Raw genomic sequence first — 15,418 nt, forward strand, 5'->3', positions numbered from 1 at the left:
AGTACCGTGCCTTTTGGGAAAAGCAAACTGCTCTGCTGATTAATGGACAGCTGTGATAGGGGGCATTTATAGCTGATGGCAGGGCCAAATAAGATCGCTTGATTGGACTTTGGCAGGTTGATGGGACTTTGGCAGGTTGATGGGACTGTGGTAGGTTGATGGGACTGTGGTAGGTTAATGGGACTGTGGTAGGTTGATGGGACTGTGGAAGAGTGTTTTCAGCTGTAATGAGACCGAGAGGGAAGGAGATGATACAGAATGGTACAGACGTGGAGTGGCCAGCCAGAGACCACTGAGACGGAGACAGAGAGGGAACCTAGCTGGCTACTGAAGTGCTAGTGGCCATCAGTCTTGAGATCTAAAGGTGTCCTACTCACATGGATTAGCCGTTAACAAGCAGGCACATGTGGAGTAGACAGAAAACTCTGAAGAACAGAGGGGGAGCCCGGGGCGTTACTACTCACAGGGAATGGTGCGCAGGTACAGGTTGTCCCTGATCACCTGCTGGAGCTTGTGGTCCAGCGAGCCTTTCTGGAACTGCAGGCTGAGGTAGTGACGCAGGTCTGTATTCAGCACCTTGCCTGTGGAGAAGAGAAACATCTGGGTCAGTACAGTACAACATCAGAGGGAATACACACACCACACACATGGGGCGTTCACGAAACATTCATTTACACCACCCTTAAACATTCTTAAACAGTAGGGAACTCCAAACGCATAACCACCAGTGTGTAAATGAGAAAGATCCATCATCACTTTCAAAACCACTTGTCAACTATCTGACAGGTACCGGTGACTGTGATGGAAAGCATGCCCCCAACGACAGTGTGTGTAGGAGGACAGTTTAGACATTTCAAAGCTGGGCTGTGTGACAGCATTGTTGTTCGGGGGGTGGGGGGGATTAGGGAGAAGGAGAGCTGAGGCCTATAGGAGCTGTCATGTAAGACAAAGGTGAAATATTAATTGGCTTGAATCACCAAGTATCCAGATGCATGCATGAATAACAGGAGAACCTAACACAATGGATGGCACTGTTGCTGCCTTGGAGTTTCGTACTGAGGAGCAACAGAAGTTCAGGCAGATGGAGGATGTGTGGGGACTGTTCCTCATCCTGAAGGAGGAGGGGAATTCAGGGTAGAGAGAGAGAACATTCCCTGGTGTGTGAACAGGATCCCTCTCTGAGCAAAAGCTCAGTCTCCAGCGGTTTGTTCTTTAGAAGTGTGTGTGTGTGTGTGTGTGTGTGAGTGAGTGAGTGAGTGAGTGAGTGAGTGAGTGAGTGAGTGAGTGAGTGAGTGAGTGAGTGAGTGAGTGAGTGAGTGACTGAGTGAGTGAGAGAGAGAGAGAGAGAGAGAGAGAGAGAGAGAGAGAGAGAGATTCAAGGCGTCTTCTTCAGGGTGGGGAGGATGTGCTTTGACTGGACGCCAGTTATAGAGTTGTTAGCATCAATACCCATTGTTTCTCTGTTTCTCTCCCCTCACTCACAAGCAGCTGTCACTGACTGCAGGGTATGTTCTTGCATTCGTTTGGTCTACCCCTGATGAACAAAGGCCCAGTGAATCTAACAGGCAGAATAATCACTGTGGGTACTCCCCAGAAATTCACATACTGGACATAAGGACTGTCGGAACAGAGAGATGCATTTATTCAAAAGGAGGAAAAATATCTACAAACTGAATCTGTTGAGAATAACGCATTTTAAATGTTTAAGCAGCCCAGCCTACGCATGGTTTTAAAGATTCATCTTGATTGGGGAATTGAAAAAGTTGAATACCAACCCTTTATAGCATGATGCAGTGTGTGTCCCTAGAGGAACAGGCCATGCTGATGGAGGCTGGCTGGCTCAGTAAAGTGTAAATATCAGCAGTGGCGAGATCGCCCACCTTATTCACAAATAAATGGAATCAAAACCAGTTGCAGCTTTTCCTGCGCTTTGATTCGTCCCCCAGGGTGATGAAAGGGACTGCCCGCTGAGATGGCAGATTAGCCGCATTCCATTGGTTGTCTCAGACGCATACTAATACACTCTGTTCCTAACTTTCGCCAAGAAAGTATAGTATACATAGATTTGATTACTAAGGTCACTGTAAAAATAGTCAATATAAATCCTTCATTACACAATAACTGGATAAAAATTGTAATTAGAGTACATTTTCTGTGCTCTCATTCAGCATCACCATTCCCCTTGAACTGTAAGGATCTGCAGAAAGCTCGTAAGAGAGTTGCATAATCTTTCATATAGGCCTAGCCAATGTCATGTGACAAAATGTCAATGCCTTCATTGCCTTGTAATGCACTGGCACATGCTGACACATGGGAGCGTATGTCAAATGTAAACGTAGTTTGAGTATTGAGTATGAATGTTATTTTCTTAGTATGAATGTTATTTTCTTAGAATAAATTGTATTTTATTCAAGTTGAACCAGTCCAGCTATGGCTGAGGTTGCGAGGTCTATGGCCAAAAGAAACAGGTCTCTTTACACATTGTGTAAGTCGATAGACATTTTAGTGGCACATTGAATGTGAGGAATTTAGGTCAGGGAAAGAAAAGCTGCCTCCTGTCATGCATTGAACTGGTAAACCTCAGGCCTGTGGTCCCATGTTCCCAGAAAACGATTCTATGTATTATGAGCTAAGGAACCACATTACACACACACACACAACCACAGCTGAGAGACAATACGCCTCTTCCCGAGGTCAGGTCTGCTCTGTTCCCATGTTAGGTGACCAGGTGGGATGTGTCCTGGCTCCATTGCTGATCGTTGTAATTGAACTAGGACTGAGGAATCTCTCTCTCGCTCTCTCTGACAGGGCAGTCTTTGTGGCCTGACTGTAAGGTAGCGTTAGCTTGCACTGTCATATCTCTGGAGAGCGCGCACGCACACACACACAGCATCCCTCTACGCTATGAAGCAGCTAGCATATCGCTGGACAGCCAGGCTCCTATGGAACACAATGGGCTCCTTTGTGCCTCGTCATCTGGGCATTAGAGTTGTGGGGGGTGAGACGACAATCATAAAAAACTGAGGGAGAGTCAAAAAGAAAGAAAGAAAGAAAGAAAGAAAGAAAGAAAGAAAGAAAGAAAGAAAGAAAGAAAGAAAGAAAGAAAGAAAGAAAGAAAGAAAGAAAGAAAGAAAGAAAGAAAGAAAGAAAGAAAGAAAGAAAGAAAGAAAGAAAGAAAGAAAGAAAGAAAGAAAGAAAGAAAGAAAGAAAGAAAGAAAGAAAGAAAGAAAGAAAGAAAGAAAGAAAGAAAGAAAGAAAGAAAGAAAGAAAGAAAGAGAGAAAGAAAGAGAGAAAGAAAGAAAGAAAGAAAGAAAGAGAGAGAGAGAATGATGAGGCTATCCCACATGGGACTGGAACCCCTAACCCCCTCCCCACTTTCCTCAACATCTTTCTCTCTTCTATCTCATCAGCACAGCTCATCCCACAGGACTCTTCAATCTGTGAGATAACTTCCTGAATATGAATCCACCTCCCATCTCTCTTCTTTCATTCCCCTGTCCCTCTTTTGTCTTCTTTTCTCACTTTACTGGCCACTGCTCCCTAGTCGTAATCTGTCTACCTGTCTCTCCTCCTTCCTCCACTGTCTCACCTCCACCCTCCACTATCTCGCCTCCTCTCTCCACTGTCTCACCTCCACTGTCTCGCCTCCTCCCTCCACTGTCTCACCTCCACTGTCTCGCCTCCTCTCTCCACTGTCTCACCTCCACTGTCTCGCCTCCTTCCTCCACTGTCTCACCTCCACTGTCTCACCTCCTCCCTCCACTGTCTTGCTCTCTTGCTCCTCTGTCTCCCTCCATCCCTCCTCTGTCTCTTGTCCATCCCTCCACTGTCTCTTCTCCCTCCATCCCTCTCTGTCTCTCGTCCATTCTTCCACTGTCTCTCCTCCTCCCTCCACTGTCTCGCCTCCTCCCTCCACTGTCTCGCCTCCTCCCTCCACTGTCTCGCCTCCTCCCTCCACGGTCTCCTCCTCCCTCCACGGTCTCCTCCTCCCTCCACTGTCTCGCCTCCTCCCTCCACTGACTCGCCTCCTCCCTCCACTGTCTCGCCTCCTCCCTCCACGGTCTCCTCCTCCCTCCACGGTCTCCTCCACGGTCTCCTCCTCCCTCCACGGTCTCCTCCTCCCTCCACGGTCTCCTCCTCCCTCCTCTGTCTCCTCCTCTCTCCACTGTCTCCTCCTCCCGCCATTGTCTCTCCTCCTCCATATACTGTCTCCCTCTCTCCCTCCACTGTCTCCCTCCATCCTTCTGTCCTTTCTGTCCTGCCTCGTCTACTCAGATCCACCAGGCAGCAGATAAAGACCAGACTGAGTCCTTAAATGCTGACATTAGCCCTGAGGCTTCAATTCACTCAAATGCCTGCATTTGCAGAGATAGGAGAGGTGAAATTAGAAAGGGGTGAAGCAGTTTGATCAGTCTCAGGGGAATGATTATAGGGGACTGATTGTTGGTATGGGTGGACACGGACACAGACCAACCCACCCACCCACCCACCCATTCTCAGCTTCAACAGACACCTGTACTAAACAACCATCAAATTAAAGCTTTGATTTCCAAAACACAGTAAGTCCTCTCTAAATGAGCATGGAATGCAGAGATGTTACAGGGAGAGGCTGCCACCACAGGGTCTTTAATGATGCCCTTCCATGTTATCAAATCAAATCAAATAGTATTTGTCACATGTGCCAAATACAACAGGTGTAGACCTTACCGTGAAATGCTTACTTACAAGCCCTTAACCAACAATGCAGTTCAAGAAATAGAGTTAAGAAAATATTTACTAAATAAATAAAAAGTTACAATAAAATAACAATACTGAGGCTAGTGGGTACCGGTACCAAGTCAATGTGCGGGGGTACAGGTTAGTCGAGGTAATTTGTACATGTAGGTAGGGGTAAAGTGACTATGCATAGATAATAAACAGCGAGTAGCAGCAGTGTAAAATGTAAATGTAAATAGTCCGGGTGGCCATTTGATTAATTGTTCAGGAGTCTTATGGCTTGGGGGTAGAAGCTGTTAAGGAGCCTTTTGGACCTAGACTTGGTGCTATGGTAGCACTTGCCATGCGGTAGCAGAGAGAACAGTCTATGACCTGGGTGACTGGAGTCTTTGACAATTTTTTGGGCCTTCCTCTGACACCGCCTAGTATATAGGTCCTGGATGGCAGGAAGCTAGGCCCCAGTGATGTACTGGGCTGTACGCACTACCCTCTGTAGCTCGGATGCCGAGCAGTTGCCATACCAGGCGGTGATGCAACCGGTCAGGATGCTGTCGATGGTGCAGCCCTGGTGCTATCTAATTAGCACGTCATTAAGACCGCTTGGCATCCCAGGGTCACTGAATAGATGCCCACTGTCTCCTCCCTGTGTGACTGACTGACAGCATAAGCAACCCTATATTTCCTGTACCCTGTCCCCTTCCCCAAAATATCCCCGCAAAAATGTCTACTAATGTCCCTGGACCAAATGATGTCACACACACACAACACACCCTAGACCCTTGTCTAGTGAGAGCTGTATGGTCTTCATGTAGGAGAGAAACACTGCTGCTGCTGGTTCTCTGGGAGGGAGCGTTAATTAGACTTGCTTGGCAGTATCTATGTGTGTGAAGTTAATTAGCCGGTGTGAAAAAGCACATCTGCAATGGAGATAAATGACAGAATGGTGGTGGTCGTACACTGTACTGTAGAGTAAAATGGAAAATCAATCCCCCCAATCACCCTCCTCCCTCTACCATTAGCTTAGCTGGGCTTCTCTGAAGATCCAATTAAAGGCTTGCCCTCTCAAAGCAGGGATCAGTTTGCACAGGGCAGAGAAGAGATAGCTGTAGATTCATTTTTTTATTTTTATTTTATTTCACCTTTATTTAACCAGGTAAGCCAGTTGAGAACAAGTTCTCATTTACAACTGCGACCTGGCCAAGATAAAGCAAAGCAGTGCGATAAAAACAACACAGAGTTACATATGGGGTAAAAAAACATAAAGTCAAAAATACAACAGAAAATATATATACAGTGTGTGCAAATGTAGCAAGTTATGGAGGTAAGGCAATAAATAGGCTATAGTGCAAAATAATTACAATAGTATTAACACTGGAATGCTAAATGTGCAAGAGATTATGTGCAAATAGAGATACTGGGGTGCAAAAGAGCAAAATAAATAACAGCAGAGCTGGCTCAAGCAAATGTCCAAGGTCCTGTTGGAAACACCGATCTAGCATTAACTAGGGAGGGATGTAGGGATGTTCTTCTGAGATGAGCTTATTCTACCAAACTGGACCAGATCCCTCTAGCTAGTTAGCTCAGAACACTGTCACAGACCTCAGAGCATATAGGCTGCAGTGTGATGGAGCCAGAAGGGGAAAATACTGTCATGGACTTAACGGTCATGAGATTGATACAGTATAGTGAGAGATCAAGTAAATGGCCTGGCTTCAATGCATGCAGTGTTGAACCTTGGTCTTATTCTAGCTTGACTGAACTCTTTCGCTCAGAGTGAATAGGGCCTCCTTTACTTACAGCACAGGATTTCCGTTTGTCATAGATTCTAAAGGGAAACTGGTCCCAGAGTAATGATGCCAATACTCCTCTTATTGCTCTGAGAAATAGATGACCTCATTTACTAAAGAATCAGTGAGGGAGGCGTCTATTTAGCCGGTGCTGTAGTTAGAACACATTATGTTAATGTTTATTCTTAATATTGTAAGCTTTTAACAGCAGGAGTGATAATCATCATCACCCTTAGCAATGGAAACATATGGCATCTCCTTAGTGCTTAGCAGTTAGCATCCACTAATACACTGACGGATGCTTAGCAGTTAGCATCCACTAATACACTGACGGCTTTGGATGACTAGCCTCATATCCTGTTACTGTCAGCATCCACTAATAATGTTTCCCAACCAGCCCTCCAGTCCCCCCAACAGCACACATTTCTGTTGCAGCCCCGGACAAGCACACCTGATTCAAGTGTCAAGTTTCATTTGTAACAAGTACAGTGAAATACTTAACTTGCAAGTCCTACCCAACAGTGCAGTGTTCAATATCAAAATAGTGTAAATAATAAAAAATAAAGAAACGCTCAAACCTTGTCAACTAATCAACGAGTTGAATTAGCTGAGTTTTTCCATGGCTACTAGCTAGCTTGTTACTGCGTAATACTGAACACCCATCATGTAGCCTACGCTTCAATTGGTTTAATACTGCTTTCATCTAGGCTGTCTTTGATGGACACCGAGCCCCTCTCCCCTCTCATTAGTTATTAGTTGGTTGCTGTGTAGACAATAAAATTCCTTGGGAGCAGCAAGGCGACTCGATGTGTGTGGGTCTCTTCTTCGTGATGTGTTATTTGCCCAGAGCCAGAGCTCATTTGGGGATGTGAGCATTGCTTTGTGACTAGTGCTCCTGTCCTCTAGTCCACCTGGCTTCACTGGTGTAGCTTTTTTAATTAAACAATGACTGGTGGACAAGGGAAAACAAACAAGATGTTGTTGTTTGTGAGGAGGGATTGAGGTGGAGTTCAGGACTAGGCTGTTGTCGGATTCAAATCCCAGATGTGTCTTTGAGTGAGACGCCGAGACCCTTAACAAAGGTTGAAAAAGAAGCCAAGGTACTGGGTGGGCCTGGATGGAGTGGAGTGTCCCTGTGTCCCTTTGAGAGGACAGGGTGAACTGAACGCTGAGAGGTGAAGGAACAGTCACTGCCCACCCCAGGTTATACTGGCACAGGGTGCTGCCTGCCTGCCTGCCTGTTGTCCTCTAATGCTAAGGTACATAGAGCTCCTCATCAGCCTTGTACAGTGGCTATGCCTGAACCCAGGTAGGTTAGGCCCAGGGGGCACTACCACACCTCTACGTGAGATCCAATAACATGACAGAAGACAACAACAAGGTTGGTAAGATCAGCATTGACCATAAGGAGCAGAGCAGAGGCCCCTTGTTGCCTGGCGATGGTGACATTTCCCCCTAAAGACACACGTCAGCTTCCTGCCTGATCCATTCAGGTCCAGAACGGCATGAATGTGGGGTGAGAGCAAAGCCACCCATGGGACGGAGCCAGGAATTAGATTCGACAGAAGAGACCAGAATCACAAGGGGCTCTTTCTCTCTATTTTACTCTCTACCTTTCTCACTCCCTCTCTACCTTTCTCACTCCCTCTCTCAATCCCTCTCTACCTTTCTCACTCCCTCTCTCAATCCCTCTCTACCTTTATCACTCCCTCTCTACCTTTATCACTCCCTCTCTACCTTTCTCACTCCATCTCTTTCTCACTCCATCTCTTTCTCACTCCATCTCTTTCTCACTCTTCTTCTCATCTGGTTTTCTAATCCATAATTCATGCCTCTTACAGCTACCCCCCTCGTGTAGTGGAGGGTTAAGATGAAACAGCTACACAGAAACAAGTACACACTATAGGAGGGGAAAGTGTGTGTGTATGTGAGACTCAGAGCTCCATCTCAGCATGTTGCCTCTACTGTTTGTCTGGCTGGTCTTTTTGTATAACACATCACAGTCTGATCTGGAGAATCAGGCTCCACTCTGAACACTGGTTCATCAAAGGCCTGTGCTGTCAGGGGCTTGAAGACCCATATGCAACCGTTTACACATTGTGTCTCGTATGGCCGACGACTAGGCTTGGCCGGTATACAGTATATACCGTATACCGGGGTATTTGGAAAAAGCCACGAGATGGTTTTTCAATACCGTCAATACTGTTGAAACTATTTCTTATACGTTTTTTTATTTATAAATGTGAATATTTGCAGCTACTTTGACTTTGCCTTGAGCAGCACCGCAGATATTGAGAGGAGCGAGATGCAAGACTTTGTTCTCACACAGTCACTGTGCATGTGCACGGGTTCGTTTCACGCTGTTCACAGCGTGGTAGCCAGGGCGCCAAAACAGCAGAGAAGTTGAGCCTCATGCTTCAACGCTCTTAATTGTTTGGGAAATTAACCCACTATGCAGTTTTTTTAAAATACATTTGAATATTTGTAGCAAAGTAAATACCTGCTGTCAGGTTGTGCAATATGTTAAGAAATAAAGAAGATTGCGTTCATTTCACCTGTCACAATTTTTCATTAAGAAGCTTACCGGTAGTCCCCAGTCACGTGGTTTGTTTACAAGCATACAACGACGAGAGACCGGCGCCTTGTGATCTAGTTACAGTATGGAATTCAAAACTAAATGTTTGCCAGCTAGATATCTTATAACTATTAAGTTAACTGTCTAAAATGTGCTAAATGCTCTGCAGTTGTGCATTTGGTTTGCTAATTTAGAAGCTAGTTAGCTATCTAGTTAAGTGGCTACTGGCTTCGCTTGCCAGTAACAGCAGAAAATTCCCTCCTGGATCAAGAGCCTTGCTGTCTAATATTTGTTTTGTGCGTGCAGCAAACGGTGAGTAGCATTTTTGAGTTACTTGTATAACTTTATGAGCTGTCCTGAAAAAAGGTTATGTAAGAGACTGTATAAAATGTTCGCACCTTCGCTCGTTAGCATTTAGTTAGTATTCTTTATGGGATTTTACATGTACTTGTTAGCATTGCTAACCTTCTGATTACAAAGGCTCAGTGGGGTTTGAAAATCGCGCCCCTTGTGTTCAGTGCTGGTATTTTACAGAATATCCCGGTATGGTCGGTATGAAGGTATGACAATCTGGATACCGCCCAAGCCTTCCGACTACACTCGTTGGGACAGAGAGAGAAAGAGGGGGATAGAGAAGGGGGGAGGGGGAGAGAGAGAGAGAGATAGAGAGAGCGAGAGAGGGGAGAGAGGGGAGAGATCAAAGCGGATCAGTGCAATCTCCTCCACCATCTCTCCATTTTCTTTCATTCTTTCACATGTCCCTCAGAGTCATTGTTGTACCTCCCAGGGAGAGGGGGCGGAAGAGAGGAGGGCTTACACTTGAGAAATGGGTTAAGGTTTCTTTTATTTGCTTAAACACTTGACATTTGATATGTCTTTTGCCATTTTAAATCTCTATTTTGTAAAAGCTTCCAGATTTGGAAAAATAAGAGAACTAAAGGACAGAATATTTACTTTCTCACTATCAATCTAAGGTCCAGTGAACCTCTCGATGGAATCTGGAATCAGCAGTGACACAGAACACACATAGTTTGGAAAAGCCAAACCATCTATTCCACACATAAAGACAGGATGCTCTGGTAGTGTGATAGTCTCCCAGCTCTATGTATTATGGTTTAGCAGGGCAGAAAATGCACTGAACTCTTAGCCTCAATAACTTCAGCTGTCAGTGAAGATCTGGCCACCGATGCATCAGGGAGAACCCAGTAGAGGAGAAATATGAAGACATAAAAACACAGAGAGGTTGTGTATGTCCGCCACTGTCTCACACAAAGCAGGGAGGGGACATCCAATTGTCATTATGACAATATAAAACCCCATACAATACCTAGTGCTATAGTATTTCAAATGTAAAGCATTTAATTATATGTGACATGCTGTACCTACAGTCATTCACTGTGTGTAAAGGGATATAGGAGACTTGCTCCAGTGTTGTGAACCCTCATACTGCATCCAGCCCAGAGTTAGAGGCATGTGTGTGGACGTGTGGGCATTGTGTATCATTGCGGAGAAGGCATTGTTGTGGGATACAGTTCTGCCTTGATGTGGGTCTCTTGTTCTGTTAACCTTGTGCTGCCTGGATGTGTGACTCACGCGGCTTCCTACAATGGCCGCACACCGCCTCAACACACATGCACACACACAGCTTCATTGTTGAGTGAGCACAGAGTCTCCTGTAGGTGGTGTCAAGGCCTGTGCATGTATGTATGTATGCATGCATGCATGTATGTATGTATGCGTGGGTGGCACTGTGCACATGTGTATGTGTCTCTAAGGGTTTGTGTAGCATGACTGTGCATCTATGTGTTTGTGTCAGACCATCATGAAAAGCTGAGTGAACTGAAGTGTGAGGGGACCAAACAAGTGATGTTTTGTGTGTGTGCGCGTGCACACATGATATTGTATGTATGCATGTGACGGTGTGCATGTGTGCCCGTATGTGTGTGTGTTTCTGCGCACGTTTGTGTTGCTGGATATTCCTGCCAATATCCAGCAACTTCGCACATCCATTGAAGAGGAGTGGGACAACATTCCACAGGCCACAATCAACAGCCTGATAAACTCTATGAGAAGTAGATGTGTCGTGCTGCATGAGGGAAATGGTGGTCACACCAGATACTGACTGGTTTTCTGATCCACGCACCTACCTTTTTTTTAAGGCATTTGTGACCAACAGATGCATATCTGTATTCCCAGTCATGTGAAATCCAGATTAGGGCCAAATGAATGTATTGCAATTGACTGATTTCCTTACATGAAATGTAACTCAGTAACATTTTTGGAAATTGTTGCATGTTGCGTTTATATTTTTGTTCAGTATAGTTTGGATGTATGCAGTGGATGGATATACAGTATACAAATAAATATGATATTTGCGCCTCTCATTAATTGATTGTACAATGTACACACATAATATGAAATTATGATTTCAGTTTTGTGAGTGGTTGGTATGGGGGTTAGATCCGTTTATTTATTATAGAGAAAACATTTATAAACAAGGGTAACACTGCCATGTTGATCTGAGCCTTGCTGTTGGGAAACCACATTAGTGTCCGCTTTTTGGCTGTTGCAGATGCACCTCCCACGACTTCACTCCTCGACTTCACTCCTCGAAATTCTGTCTACAGTCGGTTGCTTTAGCTTTACCACTCAAACGTACCCATTATCTGCAGTGCTGCTCGTGGCAACGTCATCTCGCCAAGTCTATCTTTAAATTATAAAGTCAATCTCAATGTGATCTGCCAGATTCAGAAGAATGAAAAGCCCATTCGAGAAAAAAAAGCTTGAAAACCCCATTCGATTTTTGCACCCCCCAAAAACTAAAACTGAACATAATTAATGTTTTTTTGTTTTTTTGTTAGTTTTGGAGTTAAAGTTTCAGTATAGTTTTAGTTTTTCAAACGAGTTCGTTAATTATTTTATTTCAGTTTACTAAATTGTTTTTTCATGTTTCGTTTTCGTATTAGTTACAGTTTTAGCTTACTATAATAACCTTGCTTGTGAGTTACTCACGTTTGTGCAGCACACACCAGGTGATCTAGTTACAGTAATTCATAACTACAGTGAGGGAAAAAAGTATTTGATCCCCTGCTGATTTTGTACGTTTGCCCACTGACAAAGAAATGATCAGTCTATAATTTTAATGGTAGATTTATTTGAACAGTGAGACAGAATAACAACCAAAAAAATCCAGAAAAACGCATGTCAAAAATGTTATAAATTGATTTGCATTTTAATGAGGGAAATAAGTATTTGACCCCCTCTCAATCAGAAAGATTTCTGGCTCCCAGGTGTCTTTTATACAGGTAACGAGCTGAGATTAGGAGCACACTCTTAAAGGGAGTGCTCCTAATCTCAGTTTGTTACCTGTATAGAAGACACCTGTCCACAGAAGCAATCAATCAATCAGATTCCACTCTCCACCATGGCCAAGACCAAAGAGCTCTCCAAGGATGTCAGGGACAAGATTGTATACCTACACAAGGCTGGAATGGGCTACAAGACCATCGCCAAGCAGCTTGGTGAGAAGGTGACAACAGTTGGTGCGATTATTCGCAAATGAAAGAAACACAAAATAACTGTTAATCTCCCTCGGCCTGGGGCTCCATGCAAGAACTCACCTCGTGGTGTTGCAATGATCATGAGAACGGTGAGGAATCAGCCCAGAACTACACGGGAGGATCTTGTCAATGATCTCAAGGCAGCTGGGACCATAGTCACCAAGAAAACAATTGGTAACACACTACGCCGTGAAGGACTGAAATCCTGCAGCGCCCGCAAGGTCCCCCTGCTCAAGAAAGCACATATACAGGCCCGTCTGAAGTTTGCCAATGAACATCAATGATTCAGAGGAGAACTGGGTGAAAGTGTTGTGGTCAGATGAGACCAAAATAGAGCTCTTTGGCATCAACTCAACTCGCCGTGTTTGGAGAAGGAGGAATGCTGCCTATGACCCCAAGAACACCATCCCCACCGTCAAACATGGAGGTGGAAACATTATGCTTTGTGGGTGTTTTTCTGCTAAGGGGACAGGACAACTTCACAGCATCAAAGGGACGATGGACGGGGCCATGTACCGTCAAATCTTGGGTGAGAACCTCCTTCCCTCAGCCAGGGCATTGAAAATGGGTTGTGGATAGGTATTCCAGCATGACAATGACCCAAAACACACGGCCAAGGCAACAAAGGAGTGGCTCAAGAAGAAGCACATTAAGGTGCTGGATTGGCCTAGCCAGTCTCCAGACCTTAATCCCATAGAAAATCTGTGGAGGGAGCTGAAGGTTTGAGTTGCCAAATGTCAGGCTCGAAACCTTAATGACTTGGAGAAGATCTGCAAAGAGGAGTGGGACAAAATCCCTCCTGAGATGTGTGCAAACCTGGTGGCCAACTACAAGAAACGTCTGACCTCTGTGATTGCCAACAAGGGTTTTGCCACCAAGTATTAAGTGATGTTTTGCAGAGGGGTCAAATACTTATTTCCCTCATGTCACGATCGTTGATAGATGAAGCGGACCAAGGCGCAGCGTGATAAGCGTACATTCTTTATTTAGTACATACACGAACCAAAACAATAAACCAAACGATACTTGAAGTCCTAGGTTATACACAAAACCTTACGGAACAAGATCCCACAACCTAACATGCCAAAAGGCTGCCTAAGTATGGTCCCTAATCAGAGACAACGAGCTACAGCTGTCTCTGATTGGGAACCACCCTGGCCAACATAGATCAACACGATCTAGAAACAAAAACATAGAAAACAAAACATAGAAAATCCACACCCTGGCTCAACATATAAGAGTCCCCAGAGCCAGGGCGTGACAGTACCCCCCCCAAAGGTGTGGACTGCGACCGCGCCACACAAACACAAGAGGGTAGGGGCCGGGTGGGCATTCCTTCTCGGAGGCGGATCCGGCTCCGGGCGTGACCACCACTCTCTCTCTACCCCCCCGTTGCGCCCCTGGTCTGGTCTGGCCCCGCTGGCCGGAGCTGGACTGAACACCGGTGGAGCGGATTGCTCTGGCTCCGGAGTGGAGCAGCTGACCGGTGCCGGACAAGGCACCGGTGGAACAGGCACGGGCCGTGCCGGACTGACGACATGCACCACTGGCTTGGTGCGGGGAGCAGGAACGGGCTGGACCGGGCTGACGACGTGCACCACTGGCTTGGTGCGGGGAGCAGGAACGGGCCGGACCGGGCTGACGACGTGCACCACTGGCTTGGTGCGGGGAGCAGGAACAGGCCGGACCGGGCTGGCGACGCGCACCACTGGCTTGGTGCGGGGAGCAGGCACAGGCCGGACCGGGCTGGCGACGCGCACCACTGGCTTGGTGCGAGGGACAGGAACAGGCCGGACCGGGCTGGCGACGCGCACCACAGGCTTGGTGCGAGGGACAGGAACGGGCCGGACCAGGCTGGCGACGCGCACCACAGGCTTGGTGCGAGGGACAGGAACGGGCCGGACCGGGCTGGCGACGCGTACCACAGGCTTGGTGCGAGGGACAGGAACGGGCCGGACCGGGCTGGCGACGCGCACCACAGGCTTGGTGCGAGGGACAGGAACGGGCCGGACCGGGCTGGCGACGCGCACCACAGGCTTGGTGCGGGGAGCAGGAACGGGCCGGACCGGGCTGACGACGCGCACCACTGGCTTGGAGCGGGGAGCAGGAACAGGCCGGACCGGGCTGGCGACGCGCACCACAGGCTTGGTGCGAGGGACAGGAACGGGCCGGACCGGGCTGGCGACGCGCACCACAGACTTGGTGCGGGGAGCAGGAACGGGCCGGACCGGGCTGACGACGCGCACCACTGGCTTGGTGCGGGGAGCAGGAACAGGCCGGACCGGGCTGGCGACGCGCACCACAGGCTTGGTGCGGGGGACAGGAACAGGTCGGGCCGGACTGGGAACACACACCACTGGCCTTGTGCGGGAATCAGGAACGGGCCGGACCGGACTGGTGACACACACCACTTGCTTGGTGCGAGGAGCGGGACTGGGTTTCCTCATAAACCTCCGCTCCCTCTGCTGCCTAACCAGTTCCTCTCGCCGTGCCTCTACACTCTCCTTCTCCCTCGTGACCAATAGCCCCCGTAACCTGGTGGCCTCCTCTCCTTGTCCTCCGATTCGCCCTGTAGCTGCCTCCAGCAGTCCCGTCGTCCACGGCGTGTGCCCCCCCCCAAAAAAATGTATTGGGGTTGCCTCTCGCGTGTCCGTCGTCGGCACGGTTGGCGCCGTTTCTCCTCTCCTGCCTGGGCATTTACTTTTGCCCATGGCCCTCTGCCCGCGAATATGTCCTCCCATGACCACCATTCGCCCACCTGGGACATCGCCAACTTCTCC

At 47.2% G+C, this 15,418-nt stretch overlaps 1 protein-coding gene across 1 annotated transcript in view; it reads right to left on the bottom strand.

The window, feature by feature from the left end:
* The window catches only part of LOC121538003 (membrane-associated guanylate kinase, WW and PDZ domain-containing protein 3-like), a 254,542-nt gene that overhangs the window by 106,921 nt on the left and 132,203 nt on the right, over nt 1-15,418 (bottom strand). The window contains exon 2 of the mRNA XM_041845725.2: nt 465-581. Within this exon, the coding sequence (XP_041701659.1) occupies nt 465-581 (117 nt within the window). The remainder of the gene's footprint in view (nt 1-464; nt 582-15,418) is intronic.

This window comes from Coregonus clupeaformis, chromosome 24, assembly GCF_020615455.1.
Source record: "Coregonus clupeaformis isolate EN_2021a chromosome 24, ASM2061545v1, whole genome shotgun sequence".
NCBI lineage: Eukaryota > Metazoa > Chordata > Actinopteri > Salmoniformes > Salmonidae > Coregonus > Coregonus clupeaformis.